Source organism: Ascaphus truei, chromosome 8 (genome assembly GCF_040206685.1).
Source record: "Ascaphus truei isolate aAscTru1 chromosome 8, aAscTru1.hap1, whole genome shotgun sequence".
Taxonomy (NCBI): Eukaryota; Metazoa; Chordata; class Amphibia; order Anura; family Ascaphidae; genus Ascaphus; species Ascaphus truei.
This window is the reverse complement of record NC_134490.1, coordinates 65,891,040-65,908,072: the sequence shown is the minus strand read 5'-3', so window position 1 is coordinate 65,908,072 and position 17,033 is coordinate 65,891,040. Positions and strand designations below refer to the sequence as shown.

The window sequence follows — 17,033 nt, the reverse complement described above, 5'->3', positions numbered from 1 at the left end:
AAAAGGGGGATTCAATGCGCACTCACATCCAGGTAGGGACCTGGATGTGAGTGCGCATTGGATCCCCCTTTTCTACAAAACTTTTAGTGGTTTAAGAACGAACTCACCAACAACCCTTTGCGGCACCCAACAAAGAAATCTACACCCAATATCGGGACTATTAGTATTCTTTGTTTCCTATATCCACAGTATTTTTTGTGCTCGTTTCTTCTTTCCCTATTTACATAGTTGAATGATAGCAGTGTAATCCACAGGTCGGGAGACGCGGTGCACACGATACAGGGGAAAAACGGAGTACAGCACATCCAAAAATAGTTAAAACAATTTATTTGGTGGGTGACATAGGAGACATCAGATATAGATGTGTTAAGGAAAGAAACGGATGCGTTTCGGGCTTGGCTTGCCCTTTGTCAAAGAGTATGTACTATGTTCCCCTGTATGCTGTGGACCGCGTCTCCCCACTGTGGATTACACAGTCCTCTGGAATATCATCGGGGACAAATGTAGGGTAAAACAAGTTACCTTTTAGTGACTGGCTGATGTTAGAACAGAACAAATTTTAGGGTCACTCAAGTCCCTTCTTCAGATGGGAATTACTGCAGAATCAGACATGGTTACATGTATAACATTCTCGTATCATCAGTAAGCTGTGATGGCTGATCTTGAGCTTGTCTCATGTGCCAAGTGCGGCCCACAAAAGACATTGAACTATCTGCCAGTGCAGTGTTTCACAATTACATTGATTTTCAATTTAAGGTAATGGAACTGTACATGCTAAAGATGTTATGCATGCTTGGAAATGTGTAATCATTAAGTCTGGTCTTAAAGGAGCAGTCCCAGACGTCGATTAATTTATTTTTCAATATAGAATTGAAGCAGGGGGTCTCTGGTGCTGAACCCTGTTAAATTTCAGCTCCGGGGCCCCCAACTTCCCGAGATACATCCTTCCGATGTAGGCGCCGGTAGCAGCTCCGCCTCAGCAAGCACGGAGTTCGGGTTTGAAGCTGCACCAATGACGTCACAGCTTCCGATTGGCCTGCACGCCAGGAAATAGCTGAACAGCGGCCATTAAGTGATCCCTGCTTGACGAGGAGAGCAGCTACTGGCACCTAGTTCGCAGGTAAGTATCTCCGGAAGCAGAGCCTTCGCGGTGCTGAAATTAACAGGGTACAGCTCCGGAGACCCCCCCCCCCCCCCCCCCCCCGTGTCAAATATTTTAAAAATAAAATCACAAAAATCCACCCGTGGGACTGCCTCCAAGATCTATAATAAAGATCTAAAATATTCTTGTGCACAGAATTTTTTTATGATCTGTTCCCTTTGGAAAACTAGTTGGAGAAAACTGCATTACAAAGTACCATTTGTCACCTACTTTTGCTTTAATTGTTTGAGAAACCATTTTTATTCTGTGGGGTTCGCATGGTACCAGCAGTGATTACATAGGTTCTTCCTGCACCACTGCTCAACACTATATGTAGATGATCGACTTAAATAATAAGAACTTTATTTCATATAAACTTAAAGCCGCACTATCCACCCAAAATGAAATAATTGTTTTAAGTTTACCTGTACCGAGGTTTTCCCTGGAGCCGATCTGCGGACCCCCGACCTCCAGATACCCGGTTCCCGACATATTCATAGGATTTTTGTGCCGGTTTTGACATCGAAAATGACAAATATGGCCACTGCGTCCCAAACAAAGTCGTAACATTGTCTCCCCAAAACATAACTTCCTATTGACTGCCGGAGCAAGCATTGAGCCTATGGCCATCTTGTGTACCCCAGTCAAGTATTGTTGCCAGTGGACAAACCTGCTTGTCAATTGGGAACCAGGGGGTCCACGAGACCGCCCCGGAGGCAAGCTTAAAATAAAAAAAATGATATATCTCAGATGGAAATATTACTGTAAGCTCATTTGCATTTCAAAGACAGGTCTGCAACCCTGCCTTTCGTCATTATCGCCCAGCATACAGTGCTTCTACTGCAAGGGATTCTGGGAAATGACATGTACAGTTGATTTCAGCCACGTGTCCCCATACTTCCCAAGTTACAGGCCCCGGTATGGGGTGCTGGTATCCCTCTGCTTTGCTGGTATCCCTCCAACGGTCACGTGACTCACCGGATTTTAACATGGGGATACTGGCACCCCATAACGGGGCCTGTACCTCGGGAAGTAGGTGAAAGTAGGTGAAATCAACTTTGTTCAACTCAGGAGACACCCTGCTACATTACTGTAATGTTAGAATTGTAATAAAACCCGTGCGATCGCCTGTGACTGATTCAGCCTCTCTCTTACTGCGCGTCTATTACAGAAAGGCAGACCCCGGTAGGACTCACACAGCAGGGACCCATGCTGTGTTAATCCGATGGGCTATTAGTCTGCCGCGGCAAAACTAGTGACGATCACGGGCATATTTCGAAATTCCATTTCGAGATTTGTTTGAATAACGGCCTCTGCATCTGTAAATGATTACACAGTGCCACCTTTTGCTTCAAATCCATTTCGACATGGACACCCTATAAGCTTATGCTTGCTGCATTGCACTGCCTGGGTTAAGATGCATAGCCAGTAAACATACCCACAGACAGATGTTTCGACATATTTTATTTATGTATGTATTTAAATTGCCAGCCACAAGAACAGCTACTTGAACCATTTACTATTTGTTAAGTCATTGTTGTCACGGACCATTACATAGATGGTAAAATAGCCTATTTCTTTTACACCAGTTATGACACCATGCTTAAAATTTGCCAGAGAAAGTTAATAAATGGTGATATTTTGACATTACGGCTACCCCAGATTTTTTTCTTTATCTTTTTTACCGGGTCTGCAAAAACTTTTCCAGATATTTAAAAAAAAAAAAATTTAAAATATCATGGACAGAGTATTTGTGGTTCTGGCCACATTGAAATGCATCAAGCCACAGTAAATAGCCCAATATTTATCCCAAGTACTGGTGTCTTTGCAGGTCAGGTGAAGCCTCGGTTCTGTTGGATATCGCACAGACTATCAAAATTTGTTTAAAAAAAATTAAAAAAATTGCCAACATGCAGAAAGTCCTTTTAGGCCATCTTGTTAGAAAATGCAAGATATTCATCTCCCATAGGACCTTGTTCTGCAAGGTGGGATAAGCGCAGGCGACGTGCTGTCACAGGAAGATCCCCATTAAAGTCAATGGGGCTTTTCATGCAATTGCACGTTATCTGCGCTCATCACACCTTACAGAATAAGGGCCGAGACTTGCATTAGTTTGACGGTAGAAAAAGTGTTATATTTGTCAGCAAATTAGGAAAGTATAACCTTCCTAAAGGGAGAGCTGGTCCGTATAGTAACAGATTGCACCTTAATGTACATTTCACAGGACGCTGCTTGTGTTTGACTTGTTCGCTGTGTATTTACCCTTGGCTTATGACACCTGTGTAAAAACGGCTTTGTTTTATTGTTTGCTTTCAAAGAAAGAACAGAAGGTTTTATTGTAAAGAAGTAGACGCAACATCAGCTATGCCCAAGGAGAAAGTGCTAAATGTTGGAAAAGCAGCTCGCGCTTAACCATTTTATAATGGATTGGAGCACTCTTAGCTGTAACTTCAGTGTCTGGTACGATTATTTGGGTTGACTAGTTTGTAACTGAACATCTGTAAAACAAATAGTATGTGACACAGAGGTCTAAATGAAACTGATGTGTTTTAGAAAAAACAAACTTCTGAATAAAACCTTTTATTGAGATTATATGGGATCGTGAGCAAGTTAAAAAAAAAAAAAAAAAAAACACACACAAATGCTCTTTTCCCCCCACCTTGTTAAATAAAGTAACAATTATATTGCTGCACGCTCTGCTATTGTAAAGCAGTACGAGAGGGTTAGGATCGGTGAAATGAAGATTGCCCCATCTATAACAAGTTTACCCAGAATTCATTTGTGGAATCTTAGTAATGTGAACTCTTTGAGAGTAGATGAATTATCAGTCACGGATGACTTAAAATAAAAGATGAACAGTGCTGGGTAAATCTAAGCTAGTACTGCCATGGGGCAGAGGGTTTGACTAGATGACCAGTCTGGGCAGAGGGTCGGACTACATGACTAATCTAAATTTTCTTCATAAGAGGCAAACCAGACAGTTTGGTTATGGTGCATAAAAAGAGGATAAAAAAAAATCCCCATGGATGGGGAAACCCAGCACCTCAAACCTGATTCATTCACACTCCATGGTCACCTTCCCTTCACGGCTTAACCCTGAACGCCAGTGGGCCTTAAGACTTGCCAGGTGCGTCGTGTGCACATGATCGTTTTTTTTAGAGGCAGGTTGGACTGACCGCTCTGACTGTGCCGAGCTCGATCTAAATGGAAGAGCTGCTCCCTCCTGGTGCAATCACATGATTCAGACGTGCCGAAGGTCGGGTTCCCAGGTGACATCTCCAAATATACTGGACACAATGGTGAAAGGTGCGACACGCTCGAGCCACACACACCTCACTTCCATGCTGTTTCCTCCTCTCTTTGGCCCCTGACACTTCCTCCTGATGGGCTGATACCGCTTGGTAATGCAGCCAATCAGGTCACTATGCCCAGAGAGGCAATACCAGACACATACGGTACATGTCCAGTATTACCTCTAATCTTTTACTGGACAGAGTTTCGAAATATAGGACTGTCCGGTTCAATACTGGACACCTGGCAACCCTAGCCACCGGGCTCCTGTCACTATAAAAAAGGTCAAGGAGAGGTCTGAGTAGATCCACCGATTCGGTTCTTCCTTTTCCCAGGCTTTGATGCGCAATCTGTTAATTGTCACAAACAAGAACCTTTGCGGAGTGCATGTAAAATGATATATTGAATAGGAAGCTAAAAGTGCTAATCTCAGCCATGTCACTGTTCAGACCCTGTACCTGCAGGTTAAACCACTGTACGACACATGACTATGTGGCAGATGAATCAGGTTTAGGAGCCTACACCTCTAAATCTATATGAAATAAGCCTCATGCTTTATTGAAAAATAAAACATTTCCTGTCTTAGATTTCTGTGCCAAATGGGACATTTACTATAGTGCAGAGGTAACCAACTTCAGTCTTCAAGGGCCACAAACAGGTCAGGGTTTCAGGATATCCCTGCTTCAGCATAATCAGGGGCTCAGTCTTGTGCCGAAGCAGGGATATTCTGAAAACCGGGCCTGTTGGTAGCCCTCGAGGACTGGAGTTGGCTAAGAAGAAAAGAGGGATCGGTGTGACATCCAAAACCGTGGACAAAAGTGGAACTCACCGGCCAAAAATTAGTTAAAATAAAAGCATCTTTATTAGGCTACATAAAAATGTGTTACATCCACATGAAAAACAGGCTCCTCCTCTCACGCCATCATGGGCGCTTTCTCCTTGAGAAGGCGCCAGTGACAGCGTGAACTGCGTGGGAGGAGGAGCCTGTTTTTCATGTGGATGTAACACATTTTTATGTAGCCTAATAAAGATGCTTACTATTTTTGGCCGGTGAGTTCCGCTTTTGGAGGTCACACCGATCCCTCTTTTCTTCATTGCTACCTTCTGGATTGGATAAGACGCCGACAGACGCAGGATCTGCATTGCTCCAGCGTGACCAAGAGGACAAGGGGCATAGCGACTGATTGTGAGTAATTGTGCAACTCCACACCTTATCTGCCCTCTGTTTTGGGGTTAATACGCTTACTTTCAGCAGCTCATTTACTTCAGAGACTTTCTTAGACTATTGTCTGCTGATACGCTCCCCCACAGAGGTTCCCCATACACCTCTAACTAGTGCCTATTTCTCTGCTATCGTGGCATAGCTCATTACCCTATACCATTCGTGCAGCGTTGCTCCTGGAGCTGACAGCCGGTCTGTTTTTCATACTGGAGTTGGCTACCCCTGCTAGAGGACTTCTAAACCCTCTCCTCTGGGAACTCCAGCCATGCCAAGTTTTGTAGGTAATCAACCAATAACGGATGGGATAGCTGCATGTATCTGCTCTTTGCTGCCCTGAGGACTGAGCAACATTGCTTTAAAAAATGTTTCCCTCCATCCTCACACAGTAACATCTGAATGTGTTGCCATGCCGAATGGTAAATGTGCTTTTAGAGCAGAGGTTTTATTAAAAAGGTAATGTAATGCAAAGTCTCAGGTAACAAGATGCAAATAAAGAACATTTGTCACAGAAATAAAGTCCCATCTCTCTATGATTGATTTATGCAACATACCACAACCAAATGTCTTTGCTGTGGATACAAGTACACGGCGTGTTTCACCGGATACTGTAGACCATCACGGAATATAAAATGCAGTCAGGAGACACCGCAAACATGGCTAGTCAAATCCCATATCCGATCTTCAAATGCTACACCTGTGTTTACCGTTTATATGAAGCATTCACTATTGTTTTTGTCCATCTACAAATAGTGGCATTTTAAAAACAATTGGGGCAAGGATTTAGGGCCTCATGCAGAGAGCAGCGCTAACATGGAAAGCGGCAATAATTGGCGGATTCTGCCTTCAGAAAGGCAGAAACCGGCAAGTTTAAAAAAAAGCGCCATTTTTTTTTTTCCCCCCTTCAAATTCGCCGCGCGCCTGGAGAGTTTAAATTCTCTCCAGTTTTTTTCTCTGCCGTATGCAGAGAGCCGCGATCGCCATCTAGTGGCTGTTCGCGGCAAAAAAATGGCGCGATTTTCAACATTTTCCCTCTCCACCAAGCAGCTGGCGCTCCGCGGCCGGTGGAGGGGGGGGAAAAAAAACACGATTTTTTCCCCAGTAGTTTCAACAGCGCTAATAGCGCTGGTTGAAACTCTCCATATGCAGAAAGGCAGTTTTCTGCCCTTTCTGCATATGGACATAAAAACTCTCCAAAAAAGGTAAAAAATTTCCCCCTCTCCAATTCTGCATAGCGCTGCTCTCTGCATGAGGCCCATAGTCATTTGGATACAAGCATATTGGGTTAATTGTAATGAATGAAGCCTTAAGGTATAAAAACAGATAGCACATAAAAAGGGGTTAATGGGCACTTTCAGGAGAAAATGTCAAGCTCCTATTCTCTACAGTGAGAATCAGAATAGTTACTGTACATCGTTACAATTACATAGTTGATAAGGTTGGGAAAATAAAAAATAAAAAAGGCATAAGTCCATCAAGTTCAACTTATGCTAAATGTAGACACCAGATACTTATCCTATATTTGTATTTACAGTTAATAGTTCCTTCCATTCAACTTAAAGTAGGGTATTGTTACCTGTAAATTGCCTATTTTCTCAGGAGAAAGTGTGTTAGTTCTTGGGTTTTACCATTTCAAAAAAGTTATCAGATCCTTCTTCAATTAAACATCAACACTTTCAATCCCACAGGAGCTTGCCCACATGGCCTTTCTGGCAGTGAACAGGTTACTAGCGCGTTTACATACAAATCTATACATTTTTAGGGAGGGGAAAAAGGCAAATTACAATTTGTTTTAATTAAAAAGAAAAAATCAGAGAGTATTCTTACCAGTTGGAAAGGCGTTGGGCTGCACAAGGTCAAGAAAGGAGTGTACCATGTCATTAAATACTTTCACACCTCCACTTTCAGGGGCAGGTCCCGGTTTGTATACCGGGCTTGACATATTCTGGTAAGCCATGGATGTGATGAGCCGGGCAATGTCCTGGGAGGAAGGTAGTTCTCAGCTGCGGAAGGCAAAGGCCTTTGTCCTGTTAAGTACTCCAAGTCCTGTAATAACCTTGGGATGCCAATGAGTCACGTCAAGGATGCGTATATTCATAAAGTACCGGAAATCTCCATCTTGTGCCACTACACTGAAGAGAAGGAACACGGCCTTCCACACTTGTTGCAGAACCTTTTATTGTTGTTGGGAGTTTATTCTCCGCTGAGATCAGAGACCGAGCGTTATACACACGCGGTGAAGTCTCGCTGCTTGGAAGGCAGCCTCACTCCGTAATCTCAAACTTCATTCTAACTCTGCGCAGTCAGAACTTTTCCGTGTCAGATCTTGATCCAGAATCCCACGCGTGGAGTATCTGGATTTGATAGCAATGCCCAGAAAAACTTTCACAAAAAAAAAAAATACGCAGAGAGTTCTTGGACAGACAAGAGTTCTAGTTGCTTCTCATATACACGTTGTTAAGTTGGTTTGGCAAATGTATCTTCCCCCTCTCCAGCTGATCCCACTTCTCCCAGGTGAGAATTCCTGCCCTGGACTGCAGTTTCCCTGCAACATAAAAGAACAGTCACAATGAATGAAACAGTATTTAGCATGAAAAATGGGTGGGGGCTGCTTCTAGGAGGTGTTTGACAGCCTCCTTATCACTTAGCTTAACCCTTCAGGGTTAGAGGGTCATGCAACGCATTGCAATCCCCTCTGGCACTTAGATTGCAAGCTCTTCAGGGCAGGGGCTTATTTTCCTAATGTCTACTTATGTATGAAGCGTTACTTCCTATTATGTCACTTGTTACTGCTGTAAAGCACTGTGTACATGGATGGCACTATATAAAGCTATACATACACTGAAGGGGTTAAAGACTGATGCACCCAACCCCCTCTCCTCTCAGGCCTGGGAACCACTTAAACCATCCCCCGACATTCCTCCCTCACAGAGAAAGATCCACACAGCAGATACATTCATTTTTTTTAAACTGCCTTTTTGTGAAATATTTAATCACTGTTAAAGTAACTGTTTTATTTATTTGTATTCTGGTCATTTAAATGTGTTTTATTTACCCTTGTCTGCTGAATTCAAGCATATCAACTCAATATGTTTACCTGTTTTGTATACAAACCATGACAAAAAGACAATTCACGTCTAGTTTTGAGGACTGACAGGCAGTCTTATCTCAAAGACATTAGCTAGAGAACTTTAGAAAGAAATACTTATATTTGTCCATTATTTTTTTCAATCACCTATTTAACCTATTAAACAGGTCACTTTCATCCTAGGTGAGGTTGTCAGACTATCATGGCAGTGTTAAACACGTGCATAATTCTAAAGAGCATACAGGCTTTATACATATTGCTTCTTCTCAGAGCAGTAATAGCAAACAGTTCACAAAGTGGTCAAAGGCTCACAAATGTACTAGCAATTTATTTCAGGGTGAAACACTCCACAAGTGGAAGGGGGGAATCACAACAGGCATCATAAAAGATTTTGTTTAAAAAAAAAAAAAGGACATGAAAAAGTTATATTTTAAGACTCGGTAGAGGAGTTGTCAACTCCTACCAACAGGTCAGGTTGTAAAGCTGCAGACCAAGCAATATCCTAGGTTTTTTTTTTTTTTTTTCCTCTTCCTCTTCTGAAACAGGCTCTGGCACATCCCCTTTTTTAGCCCTGCCCTCTCTGTAGCAGTGCACCAATTGTATCTAGTGACTGTCTGGTCACATGATCTTCCCCACAGAACTTTGCATCTTTGGTCCTCTTCTGCTGCACTGACAACCATTTAGTGAACCCCCGAGCCGAATCTTCGCCAAAAGATAAAAACGATCGCAGAACAGCTCGATCGGCATTCTTAACTAATTACTTATTGTGTGGATTGTATTGATGCACATATTACAGGGGAAAAAAACATCAAATTAAAAAAAAACGGCAGCTTGGATTGCTGCTTTAAGTATATCCCTGATTCAGCATAGGTGGCTCAGTCATTCTGATTGGGATATCCTTAACACCTGACCTGTTGGTAGCCTTGAAGACTGGAGCTGCCCACCCCTGGGGCAGGGAATTCAACCTTTCACTGCAGAAAATATGAAACAGCAGTTTTTACATCGTTGTTTTACATTTGTTCACTTCTTTGCTGCCAAAGATGACCTGAGCTTAGCAAACTGGACACCCTCTACAATTCAATTTGTCGTTTCGTTCTCCAATGCAACTACAACACACACCACTGCGAAATGCTCAAAGAACTAGATTGGTCGTCACTCGAGTCTAGGCGCAAAGTTCACCTTTCCTGTCTTGCCTTCAAATACTTTCTGGGCAAGCTACCCAGCTACCTGAACAAGATCCTCACCCCTACCACAGGCAGCACTTATCACCTGAGATCAGACTCCAAAAGACTGTTCATGGTCCTAAGACTCAACAAAGTATCCAGCCGTTCCTCCTTCTCTTACTGTGCACCCCAAAACTGGAACAGCCTACCGGAGACTCACATCCACCACCAGTCTAAGTTTTTTCAAAACTAAGGCTGTCTCACATTTTAATCTGGTCTGTAACTGTTACATACGCCCATAATATACACCTTCTCTAACTGTGCATGCAATGTCTTGTATATAATGTATACCCTGTTCACTTATGTAACTGTATTTGTAACCATGTGTAGCCAGGTCTCCCCAGCTCGTCAGCACCCCCCTCACCTTGCTGACGATCGCGGGTGCAGCCGAGTCAAATGGCGGCACCGCGCGGCGATCTCAGGGGTGAGGGCGGTCAGGCCCCGGCTCGGGGGTTGCCGGGGACGCGTGCGGCCGGTTGCCAAGGCCGCACGCGCGGTACAGGGCTCCCGGCGCTCTCGGAGCCGGGTGGTAAGGGCGCCGCCATTGCGCCTCAGTTCGCGCATGCGCAGTAAGCCCCCGGAAGCTCAGACAGCTCGCGCATGCGCAGAAGGGTTCTCAGAGCTAGGGAGAAGTCGCGCGAGTGTAGGGAAAGGCCAGAGAACAGTGAGGCAGCCCCAGACAGCTCGCGCAGGCGCAGGAAAGGCGCGCACGCGGCCCCAATGTAGCTGCAGCCTCCACGGGACTACAACTCCCATGAGGCATAGGGCCAAGCACACCAGGTGCCTTAGTGTGGCCAATAGGGCTGAAGGATTGCCCTGGAGGAAAGAGATACATTGTTTGGGCTGCAGCTACGCAGTGGAGCAGAAGGGGAAGGAAGGGTGCAGGGAGTGAGTGAAGCTCCTGTATCGCGTAAGGTCCCCTACATCCCAGGTAGGCCCCAACTCCCCACCAGGTTAGTGGGTAAGCGCTGAGGGACGGCCCAAGATAGGGACGCTGCCCTTGGTGCGTTAGTGTGCTGTCTTGTCAGGGTCACGGCTGGCAGTGTTGTGAGGCCTGACAAGAAGGCATAGGGTTAGCGTGCAGCAAGTTGCTGTACGCATTCAGTAGGTTGTAGCGCGTAGCTGCCCCGTTAGTTATTGTTAGGGAGAGTCAGGACTGGGAAGAGTAAGGGGAACGGAGCAGGTTATTAACCCCTTAGGTCCCAGAGAGGTCCTCACTCCCCAGTTTGTGGTGCTACAGGGACAGGCCCTAGGTTAGGGACCGTGTCATGTAGTGCCAGTCTTAGATAGGGATCAGCGGATGCTGCAATTCCTGAAAGGAGACTTGGGCTCAAGTCAGTGCCCAGAAACCGAGACTATCTTCAGGGTGGGACCGCCCCTGGCGGACCCCAAGCAAGGATTCACCGGACTGGATCAGACGGGATCCCAGAACGACAGAGCCTTTGTGAAGTTCCTTGCAGGCCCGAGTGCAGGAGCACTCGGCAGGTACTCTACAAGTGCACCAACAGATCATAACATTCTATTAACACATAGTGGCAGCGCTGACCACGGGACAAGGGTTGGGCTGCAGGCACCGTGTGGGGATGTTATACTGTTATGATGTAATAGTTATCCTTTGTTAGTGTTTATTCATTCAGTAAACCTGTTATCCATAATACTGGTGTATGTGGTTTCTGAGTGGGTTCCTATGTTAGGGTCATTCTACATTTCCATAGAATCCTACATAGGTGGAGGCGCTGAAACAAGAAACGTTCCAGAGGATTCACCCCAGGCTCTCATTAGCGGAGGCTCAGACTTCCTGTGAGCCTGCAGGTATACGCAACACACCGGTAACACCGCATGTTCTACGCACCCACACTATATATGCGATTGGGTGGGGTGGAATACCCGTTACACATGTACTATTTGTCATGATAATTATGCCCAGGACATACTTGAAAACGAGAGGTAACTCTCAATGTATTTCTCCTGGTAAAGCATTGTATAAATATATAAATAAACAAACAGGTTTGTCTGGGTCAGTCCCAGGTCTGTAGAAAAGCCCAACCTGATCAGAAAGAGCTGCAGGCAGCATAGCAGGTCTGCCACATTATCACATGGGTCATTCACTCGTTCGGAAGCATAAACCCGCAGCGGATCTAAGTGAATAACCCCTTAGGTGTCTAATGATGTATCTCCAATACAATATATTGTAGCCTCATGAAAACCAGAAACATTATATTTCTATAGCACCATCCAAGTACATAGCGCTTTACAGCAGTGACATAATAGGAATAAGCACTTCATGCATACAAGTAGACATTAGGAAAAGGAGTCCCTCCCCCAAAGAGCTTACAATCTAAGTGGTAAGTAGTATCTTTGATAATGGTCTGTATTTAAATGTGAACGTCATTTTATTGACATGGGACGTAAAGATATTCTGCATGAATATGAAATAATGCATGATGTGATATTACAACAAATAAACCAGGAATGTATATTTTTATGGCGCCAACCAGATACGCAGTACTTTGCAATTTGTACAACATACCATGAAGGTCTGCGTTTTTCTAACTAGCACCGATTATTTCTGAACCAGGAAACAAAAAAGAAAAGTATTTTTTTCCAGCTCTTCCTGGTTAGCTGTCTCACATTTTAATCTCGTCTAAGACGGTTACATACGTCCATAACTGTATATTATCCCTAACTGGCCTTAAATGTCTATAAATATAATGTTTATGTAATGTCACCATGTATTTCTCATCATAACTCTGTGCCCAGGACATACTTGAAAACGAGAGGTAACTCTCAATGTATTACTTCCTTGTAAAACATTTTATACATAAATAAATAAAACCTCCCTGTCTGAATTAAAGCTTCCGCATTGCATTGCTGCTTGTGGTATTAGAACAGCTCTTGCATAATAAATACTCTTGGTATTTACCCCGGAAATGCCAAGTACCAGTCGCACATTACAACCCAACGCCTTGCAGACTTTTCTGCAGCTATCGGTTTAATCCTATGGATATTTCTTTTTTTACCATGTCCTCCTTTAGTTCTGTCATTAGCTGGGAATAACGGCCTCATAATTACTTTGCAAACAAATGATGTGCAGGGACATTTTATATTACCTCCTCTCTCCAAGACTCACAAACACGGAAAAGGTTAAAGTTATAAAAAAAAAAAAACCCTTCTGAAGTATTTGGAAATATGAAATTCATTTCAACAAGGCTTAACTTGCAAAAATATTGCAACAGGAGGAAGCTACAACCTCCTATTAACAAACAGTTGGTTTACGGAGGAAGAAGTGTATAGTCAGCTCCATAAAATTAAAGTAAATGAGGCACCTGGCCCCGATGACATGCACCCAAGGGTTCTTAAGGAGTTCAGTAATAGCCAAACCATTATATTTCATATTCAAGGACTCCATTTTCACAGGCTTAGTACCACAAGATTGGCGTAAAGCAGATGTGGTGCCTATATTTAATAAGGGTTATAAATCAGAACCGGGAAATTACAGACCTGTAAGCCTGACTTCAGTAGTTGGGAAGACACTTGAAGGTTTAGTACGGGATAATATTCAGGAATGAATAATGGATAACAAAATTATTAGTAATAACCAGCATGGATTTATGAAGGCTAGGTCATGCCAAACTATCCTTATTTGTTTCTTTGAGGAGGTAAGTTGGAATTTAGAACAGGGTAATGCAGTTGATGTGGTCTACTTAGATTTTGCAAAGGCATTCGATACGGTTCCACACAAGAGGTTGGTGTACAAAATAAAGCAAATTGGACATTATGGAACTAGAAAAAGTGCAGAAAAGAGCCACCAAATTAATAAAAGGGATGGATAATCTGATTTATGAGGAGAGGTTAGCTCATTTAGATTTGTCTACATTAGAAAAGAGGCATCTGAGAGGGGATATGATAACTATATACAACATATATTCGGAGACAATATGCTGAACTTTCAGAAGAACTATTCATCCCAAGGGAAGTACAAACACCACAGCCTCATCCCTTAAGGTTGGAGGAAAGGAGATTTCACCAGCAACAAAGGAAAGGGTTCTTTACAGTAAGGGCAGTTAAAATGTGGAATTCATTACCCATGGAGACTGTGATGGCAGATACAATAGATATGTTCACAAAAAGGTTGGACATTTAAAAAAAAGGAAAGGTATACAGGGATATACCAAATAAGTAAACATAGGAAGGATGTTGATCCAGGGAGAAATCGGATTGCAATTATTATAGGAGTCAGGAAACAATTTATGTTGTCCCTTTATGTACATTGTAATAAAAATGGAGGGGGGTATTAAGTATTTTAATCAATCTGGTACTTCAGGAATGTTAGTTAGAAATGGTGCTAAAAACACAATAATTGTTTTTATGACAGGTCAAGACCCTTCCTGTGTCTTTGCTGATCTACAAAGATGGGTTAATTGGGGGGGGACGGGACTACCGCTGATGGCCCACTAAAAGTGAAACATTTATAGTTTAGAATGGGGGTGTACCAAGTACCCAGAATTACCCGGCGTTACCCTGCATATTTCCAGCAACCCTGACATTACCCGGAGCCGGCAACTGAGAAGTGGGCCCGGCACCAGGTAATACCCGGCGTCGGGTAATGTCAGGGTAGCTGAAAATATTCTTATTACTTACCTTTCAGCCAGCAACGGACGACATCTAGGAACAGCAGCAGAGGTCCTGTGGCGGTGGCAGCATCGGAAGTGTCTTCAGCCGGCGTGGGACAGCAGGAATCCATTCCGCAGCACAGCAGGAATCCATTCCGCAGCGCAGCACGTAAGCAGTGTGTGTGTGTGTGTGAGCCACTGGGGAACCATGTGCCGAAGCAAAAGATGGAGCGTTCCTATTGGACAGCCGTCTGTCCAATAGGAACGCTCTGTCTCCTGCTTCGGCACATGGTTCCCTGGCGGCTCACACACACACACACACTGCTTACCGGCTGCTATGCTGTGGAATAGATTCCTGCTGTCGCCAGCCGGTTGACGACACTTCCGAAGCTGCCACCGCCACAGGACCTCTGCTGCTGTTCCTAGATGTCACTGGCACCTTGCAGGCAAGTGCCAAACCGGGTAACCGAGTACCCGGCCGGGTAGAACGAATGATTTTGGCCGGGTACCCGTTACCCGTTTATTTTATTTTTTTAAATCACTATCCGGTACAACACAAGTTTAGAAGGCTGTGGACGATCGCCAGATCCTAGGCTTCAGCCTCAAAGAAAGCCTTACATTCTTGAAATATCACCTGCACAAACCAAATCATACCACACTTCCTGAGTAAGAGGTGCAAAAGACATCTGTTTCTCCTGCGAAAATAGATGTTAGGTTTTCACATTTTAGATGCAGGCGTGTACAGTATGTGGAGAGCACAGACACAACCGTGAAGATGGCGTCTAATTATTAGGGAAATTAAGTTATGAGTGCGTTTCTATATTCAGTCAGACTTAAAAGAAAAAACTCCTGGCGTTTTAAGTCGTAGAACTGTTTCAATGCAGAAGGTCTAGGCAAACTGGTTGGCATTTTTTTTAATAGAAAATTAGACTTCAACAGGAGAAGTGTGTCTGGGATCAGACACATGAATTTTCATTTTTAAACACCAGTAACCTCTCTGGGACAGGAAATATGACATATGGTAACATACTGTATAAGGATTTTAGTTTATGTTTTATCCTTTTATTTTAAGAAACTGTTCTGCATTTATTATAACTGTATGGTCTTGTAATAGTCTTTTTTGGTGACCTATGCACTATATATATAAAAGTGCTGTATGCTGGGTGATAATGGGGAAAGGCGGGGTTGCAGACCTGCCTAAGACATGCAGATGAGCATACAGCTATATTTGCATATTTGCTTTCCTGTGGAGGGTTTTTGTCACTTTTTTTACTCACCATAACTTAACTCAGTATTATGGTTTAGCCTATCCCATAGCCTCTCTTGCATTCCCAGTAAAATCAACCCCACACTGATGAGACCCATCAAGGTCGAAACAGCTGTCTGTGGGTGGTTTTCTGGGTATGCACCTTAACCCTGGCTGTGCTCAAAGCTGTGACCATGCAGCAAGCTTAAGCCTATAGGGAACCATGTTAAAAATGGTTATTGAGGCAAAAAGTGACACTGTGTGCTCATTTGCATGTCATTTCCCAGAATCCCTTGCTGCAGTGGAAGTGCTGTATGCTGGGTGATAATGGGGAAAGGTGGGGTTGCAGACCTGCCTAAGACATGCAGATGAGCATACAGCTATATTTGCATATATATATATATATATATATATATATATATATATATATATATATATATATATATATTAAAACAAAACTGTAATAAGTAATGCTTTGAGTGAGCTATGAATGAACTGTTTGCAAGCTTTGTATAGAGTTAAGTACATTTTTGGACACATTTGGATACAACAGATGTGTGTGTTATTTGCATTAATAAACAGGGACCTTAGACCAGGGGAGCGCAATATTTTTTCCCTGCGCCCCCCTTCCCCTCTCTTCGAGCCCCCCCCCCCCCTCTTACCTTGGCTCCGGCATCAGCGTCACGTTGCCGTGTCAACGTGACGTCACATGACCTCGCAGCATCATTTGATGCCTTGTTGCCATGGCGACATGTCTCCAGGAGCAAGGTAAGTGCAGTTTACCGAGGCCTTCGCCCCTTCCCCGGCACTTAATTTTAAGTGCCTTCGGGAAGCGCGTGGGGCCTCTGTAAACACCTTCCCCCCCTGCAGACAATGGCATATTTCTTGTATGGTAGCAACGTGTATGATTACCCTTTACGACACACCTGAGAGCATGCGCCCTGCATACGGGACATGGGTTAATACACAGCTCTCTCGATGTCCCACTATTCACTTTCGCAAAGGTCCCTTAAAGTGACCAATGTCTGCCCTCAATACATCCCAACATGTATCCCTTATCAACACCTAGACATGAAGGGTTTGGACTCATTTGATTTGTTTAATTGCAACATTTAGAAATATCTATCCGGTATACTTCAGAATAGGTGACGTCACATGAGATCCTCATTTTTAATAAAGTCCTCCAACTAAGTGGTGACCTGTTTGAAACCC

General features: G+C 43.7%; 1 protein-coding gene across 1 annotated transcript in view; it reads right to left on the bottom strand.

Annotated features, from left to right (window-relative positions):
• Positions 1–17,033, bottom strand: part of LOC142501869 (prominin-1-A-like) — a 79,019-nt gene that overhangs the window by 52,515 nt on the left and 9,471 nt on the right. The window contains exon 2 of the mRNA XM_075612407.1: positions 7,479–8,196. Within this exon, the coding sequence (XP_075468522.1) occupies positions 7,479–7,608 (130 nt within the window). The 5' untranslated portion in view covers positions 7,609–8,196. The remainder of the gene's footprint in view (positions 1–7,478; positions 8,197–17,033) is intronic.